Source organism: Microtus ochrogaster, chromosome 21, assembly GCF_000317375.1.
Source record: "Microtus ochrogaster isolate Prairie Vole_2 chromosome 21, MicOch1.0, whole genome shotgun sequence".
In the NCBI taxonomy this organism is placed as follows: domain Eukaryota; kingdom Metazoa; phylum Chordata; class Mammalia; order Rodentia; family Cricetidae; genus Microtus; species Microtus ochrogaster.
The window spans coordinates 26,160,618-26,167,060 of record NC_022022.1 but is presented as its reverse complement, the minus strand read 5'-3'; the positions used below and the strand labels follow the sequence as shown (position 1 = coordinate 26,167,060).

At 42.3% G+C, this 6,443-nt stretch overlaps 1 protein-coding gene across 1 annotated transcript in view; it reads right to left on the bottom strand.

Moving 5' to 3' along the window:
* Etnppl (ethanolamine-phosphate phospho-lyase) overlaps nt 1-6,443 on the bottom strand; it is a 20,862-nt gene that overhangs the window by 9,047 nt on the left and 5,372 nt on the right. The window contains exons 4-6 of the mRNA XM_005357282.1: nt 6,078-6,152; nt 2,421-2,511; nt 734-850 (exon numbers count right to left, since the gene is read on the bottom strand). Of these exons, the coding sequence (XP_005357339.1) occupies nt 734-850; nt 2,421-2,511; nt 6,078-6,152 (283 nt within the window). The remainder of the gene's footprint in view (nt 1-733; nt 851-2,420; nt 2,512-6,077; nt 6,153-6,443) is intronic.

Below are 6,443 nucleotides of genomic sequence, written 5' to 3'. Positions count from 1 at the left end.
GGGGGGGGGGTAGGAGAGATACTCTAGAAAAAAAGAATGGATCTCCTGTCATGAAGGCAAAAGAATTTTTAATTCACTGGAAAAGGCAAATCACTTTTATTTAATGAAGCATTCATATCGTCACGTCCGTGCCAAAAGCCAGTTTAAAGGCTGCGTGTTGTCTATTTGCATCTAATCTGCACCTACGCAGCCCTGCAGTGGTGGAGACTAGAACACGAATCTGCAGACAGTGGGGTGAAGACCGAAAGTATGAACTCCTTTCCTACCCTCGACAACTCCCGTGCCCTCTGGGAAGTCCGGGCCTGGGGGAAAAGGTCGTTTTTCTGCCTTGGGGTAGTGAGGAGCCGAGCCTCAATTCTGTGGTTCCAGGAGCCCCTAGCTCCAACAGCATCATCGCTCCCTTGAGGATCTGAGAGCTGGGACTGCCCTGGACACTGAAGCCCCTCTGCCGCTTTGCTTCCCCACGACCCTCACTGTTAGGAGATCCTGGCTCAAGGAACCAGACCCTGTGCAGTACGTGGGAGATCAGAATTAGCCAGCAGCACTGGAGAAGAGAGTGGTTTTATATCTAAGATAGATAACAATTTACTATGACAATATAACAAAGCAAGAGAAAATGTAACCAGCAAAGAACAGAATGGAATTTTTGATTTAATCCTTCTTCTTTTCTGTAGAGAAAACTATTATAACTATTTCCGTAAAAGATGTTAAAAGTGTTTCCCATAGTGCCCACCTTCCTTCCTCTGCTCTGAGCATCTTCGATGATTTTCTTCACTTCGTCGGCATAGGCTGTGGCTGCGTCTCTGTGGTCCTCTCTGTATTTCCCTCTGTAAGTATCTGGAGTTGGTGCCTAGAGCATCGGATGATACGGTTTCTCATGATTTGCCTCTTGGCCAAACTTGAAAACCAAGAGGTCGCCGGGCAATGGTGGCGCACGCCTTTAATCCCAGCACTCGGGAGGCAGAGGCAGGCGGATCTCTGTGAGTTCGAGACCAGCCTGGTCTACAGAGCGAGTTCCAGGACAGGTTCCAAAACCACAGAGAAACCCTGTCTCGAAAAACCAAAAAAAAAAAAAAAAAAAAAAAGAAAAAAGAAAAAAAAGAAAACCAAGAGGTCATCTATTCCCCCTGCCCCAGGGCATGTTGGAGAGTGGTTGTGTTGACCCAAGAACCCCCAGTGCCTTTTATCTCTGTACATTTCTGAAGGCTCCGAAGAACTGACATCTTTCAATTGTGAGCTGGACCCAGACCCTCTAAATCAAAAATTTATCCCTATTCACATAGAAAGCAAATACAGATTGGCAGATGCAATTATGTTATATAAAAATAATAAGAGGTGGAGACGGTACTAATGAGTGTTTGTAAAACAAACTTAGGCTGTCAATTATATCACAAACTACGATTACTTAGGAAACTTGGGTACCTTAGTGCTTATTCTTAAAGCCTTGAAATAAAGCAGTGAGGTCTCTAAGGGTCCACTGACCCTCAACTAACACAACCATATGAAGTGAATTTCACTGTTTCAACAACTTGTCTGGCTTCTCCATTTGATGTAATATACCTTTAAAACAATTTACATTATTTACATAATTATGATTTATATAAATTTTTAAATTTTATTAGTTTTTAAAATGTTTTGATCATTCCTTGTGGATTTTATTTTTTTATTTTTTGGTTTTTGGAGACAGGGTTTCTCTGTAGCTTTGGAGCCTCTCCTGGAACTCCCTTTGTAGACCAGGCTGGCCTCGAACTCCCAGAGATCCGCCTGCCTCTGTCTCCCCAGTGCTGGGATTAAAGGCATGCGCCACCACCGCCCGGCTTCCTTGTGGATTTTATATCATGCAATTCTAATCCCACTTATCTCCCCACTTTTTCATATCTACCCTCTGCCCTTGCAACCTCTCCCCCCCCCCCAATAAAATAAACTTTAAAAGAAAAACAAAAAGCAAAAACAAAAGCAAACAGAACAAAACAAAAAGTCTTGGCATGTGTGCCACGCCAAGCTGTAGCATGACACAGAAGTCACGCAGTATACCCTGTAGTCCACAAACTTCTAAGTATTCATTGCAATGAGCCATTGGTCTGACTTGAGGCCTCAGCTTTCTGCTTTATGTAAATTATTTTTATGATCGTCATAGAAACTCTCTTAGCTCTGGGTGTTGATCTAATACTAGTAATTGGAAGTGGGCACAAGAATAAAACAATAGCTGCTGAAAATCTCATCTGTCACTAAACTCTCCGACCATGATTCTGAGTGTGAGCCACATGCTGCCAGTACGTGGCCCTCTGAGGTCAGCGTGTTATATGACCACTCTGATTCTTAGTTTCTCTCCCATGGTTCCACACTGCTCCGAGGGTTGGGCTGGATGGCAACAGAATTCTAGCCCCAGCATTCTGATGATAGGACGTGGGGATACTTACCACATGTACAAATTCCTTCTTGACATCTTTGCCCTTCTGAAACTTATAGGGACTGATCTCAATTAATGATGTCAGGTGACCATGGTAAGCACTGAAATGGTAAAGAAAAGCAATGGAAATTGTTCCAAGAAAGGTGTTTTTCCATATGAAAGCCAATATTGTATACCACTCTGTATTCGTCGTCTGGGGAGAATTTCCTTGCTGGTGCCACATATAACTGTATGACTGGATCCAGCCCTTCCTGTCAGTACCGGCCATTTGATATGTCCATACAATGAAGTACACGAGAAATCTAATGTGTCCTCATAGGCAATGGCTTTTTATTACAGTAGGAAAATAAACATTTTTGAATTATATTGCTAAATTAGATTCTTTAAATTTGAATGTTTTCATATCTTCATGCAATCCTGTGATTTGAGTTTTCTAGATTCTTTTTTGTTTCATTTTGTTTCCTTCCTTTCTCCTCCTCCCCTCCTTTCTTTCTTTTTTTGACACAGTGTTTCTCTGTGAAACAGTCCTAGCTATCCTGGAACTCTCTTTGTAGACCAGGCTGGCCTCAAACTCACAGAGATCCTCCTGTTTCTGCCTTCCAAGTGCTTGGATTAAAGGCGTGCGCCACCATCACCTAGTTTAGTTTTCTACATGCTTAAACACTTTAAGCATTTGTTTATTTCTTGTGTGTACATATGCAGCCTGGACAACTGGAAGGAGGTAGGGCTTTCCTTCTGCCATGTGGATCCAGGGGCATCAGACTCCGGTTGCCAGGCTTGCCAAGCCTGCTGAGCCACCTTACCTGCCTAATTTTTAATTTTTTAAATATTTATTTGTTATGTATACAATATTCTGTCTGTGTGCATGCCTGAAGGCCAGAAGAGGTCACCAGACCCCATTATAGATAGTTGTGAGCCACCATGTGGTTGCTGGGAATTGGACTCAGGACCTTTGGAAGAGCAGGCAATGCTCTTAACCTCTGAGCCATGTCTTCAGCCCCCCAGCCTAATTTTTTAAAAAACATACACCTCTCATACTGTTGTCTGGTCTTGAACTCCTGGCTTCAAGTGATTATTCTGTCTCAGTTGGGACTACAAGCATGTGCCACCATGCCTGGTTAGTAAGTCTGAATTTGCATGTTTCCATATCTTCATACAATCCTGTGATTTGAGTTTTCTACATTTTTTTGTTTCCTCCTTCCCTCCCCCCTTTCTTTTTTTTTGAGACGGGGTTTCTCTGTGAAATAGTCCTAGCTATCTTGTATATCCCCCACCCCCACTGTGGCATTTTCTTTTCTTCTTTTTTTTTTTTTTTTAAAAAATTGTTTTTTTTTTTTATCGAGAAAAGGAAAAAAAAACAAGTTTCCGCCTCCTCCCAGCCTCCCACTTCCCTCCCCCTCCTCCCACCCTTCTCCCCCTCCCTCTCCAGTCCAAAGAGCAGTCAGGGTTCCCTGCCCTGTGGTAAGTCCTAGGTCCTCCCCCCCTCCGTCCATATCTTGGAAGGTGAACATCCAAACTGGCTAGGCGCCCACAAAGCCAGAAAATTAAGTAGGATCAAAACCCCTTGCCATTGTCCTTGGCTTCTCATCAGCCCTCATTGTTCGCCATGTTCAGAGAGTCCAGTTTCATCCCGTGCTTTTTCAGTCACAGTTTGGATGTGTCTGGAGTTGTAACCACACTGGAGACAAATATTGAAACCTTTAACGGCACCTTCGTATACCTTGCTGCCCACCTATCTTGTGTCTGGAATTTATCCCTAGGGGATTCTCGGAATATCCTGTGGAGGACCGTGTAGAAGGATTTCTGCTGGTGCTGGGAGCAGATGCAGTCAGTGCCGGTCACTGGGGGTACTGCCCATGAGAACAGCACTGTTATAATACCGTAAGGCAGCAACTCCCCGCGTGGAGCTATGGGCACTGGCAGCATCTCTAGTCTGACCTGAGAGGTGCTGTAGTATAAAACAGACAGTGGACTTTCGATACTCAGTGAAAAAAAAAAAAAAGAAAAGAAATGAAAGATATGTCAATGTAGTTTATGCTGATTACATATTAAAATGACAGCATGTTGGCTACCCCAAACGACTGGAAGATTTAAAATCCCATACATAGCTCACATTATGTTTCTATTGTCAGAACTGAGTTAGAGGAATGCAATGCCTTTCAGGAATTCTGTGTGGGATGAAACATGAAAAGAGAGATCGACACTAACTTTGGTAAAGCAGATGCACGTAAGATAACATGTTTTCCATGATGTAAAAAATGAAAGGACGTGGAAGTACATGCAGAGCTCGGTGGGAAGAGGAAAGGGATCCGTGGAAGGGGGGGGGACAGGAAGGGTAATGGTGGATGGAGAACATGATTGGAAAACACATGCACATGTATGAAAATGTCGTAGTGAAGTCCATTATTCTAGAGTTACCATGTACTAGTAAAACATTTCAAATAGCATAACATAGATGCTAAATATATTATTATAGTCTTCCATAGGTCCACAAGTATATAAGTAAGTAAGTCAATAAATATATGGTAAATACATTATTATACTTGTCCATAGGTGATGGAGGATGAGAATTTTATAAAAGAAATACCCCACCTCCTATACACAGAACCTAAGAATATGTTTCATAGCAGAGGTGATTTTTTTTTTTTAGGTGTATTGAGGACCACTCAATGATAGCTTTATTCTGGATCATCTGGGAGGAGCCCACACAGTAACAGATGTCCTATAAGAGAAAGTAGGAGGTAGGAGCAGGATGGAGGTGTGGGGAATTGAAGCAGAGGCTGAGTCGGGTGATGGCTGACTTTGAAGGTGAAGGCCGGGACTGCAAGCCATGAGACACAGACATAAGACGTGGGAGAGCCAAGAGTTCCCACAGGTAACCCTGCTTTTAGCTCAGGGAGTCATTTTAGCTTTCTGACTTACAGAAACAGTACAGATCACTTTGTATTATTTGAACCCAAAAGTTTGTAGCAACAAATGAAGAAGCGACAGAAAATGAATAATCCCATTAAGAGGAGTCTACATGAGGTCCGTATTTAATTCCACTCTGTAGATTTTTGGGCATAATGTGAACCCATATGTGGTGGCATGGAGGGATATAAGGGCAGACAAAATAATTTTTAAAATGTTAGTAAATATGGATGCCAAATATCTTGTTTAAAATTAGCAAATTCATGTTCGAGAGGTAATAAGATCATTCATAGCCGTGAGCCAATAAAAATACTAAAGTTTTAAATTTGCTATAAATTGCTGTCTTTAATATTAAGTACAGAGGATAATCCCAATAGTGAAGTGAAGCAAATGTTTGGATTTTAAATTATTATTTTTTTAAAAAAAATTCTGGAAATGATTGAGTTATGCAGAGGCAGCCGCAGGTGCAATTGTGTAAAATGTCAGCCTGGTTTCACATCAAGCCCACAAAGCTGCAGGCTTCAAGATATGCTGGAAAGCCTCCTGCATTTCCAGGGGCTTAGAAAGTAAGTTAGCCTCTGGATTTAAGCTAAGTTCAGCCCCTTATTGTGGAATTTCAAACCACTGTTCCGTGACAGTTCCATGACACCCTTCTCCACAAGTGCCTGTGTTTTAGTATAGATAGGTTCGGTACAGATTGGCACACTTCTGGCTCCGAAGGGGCTTCTCCCTTGGAAACCCTGTGCCTAAGACTTACTGGTCAAGAGTGATCACATCCTGGTGGCCTCGGAACTGCCGTGCCAGGCGCAAGGCTAAGTCATTGGCTTCGGATCTATTGAGAATGAGACAGAGAAGGGACAAGTAACAATCTCTTTTTTAAAATGACTCAGTGTTAGTTACAAAGTAAGACGACCTTTATCCAGAAAAGCATAATGCAGAACTGAAGTTTCTTTCCCACTCCTTCTTGGTCACCCTAAGTTCTCAATATCATTTCTTTCTTCCTTTCTTTCTTTCTTCCTTCCTTTCTTTCTTTTTTAATATTTATTTATTATGTATACAATATTCCATCTGTGTGTATGCCTGCAGGCCAGAAGAGGGCACCAGACCCCATTACAGATGGTTG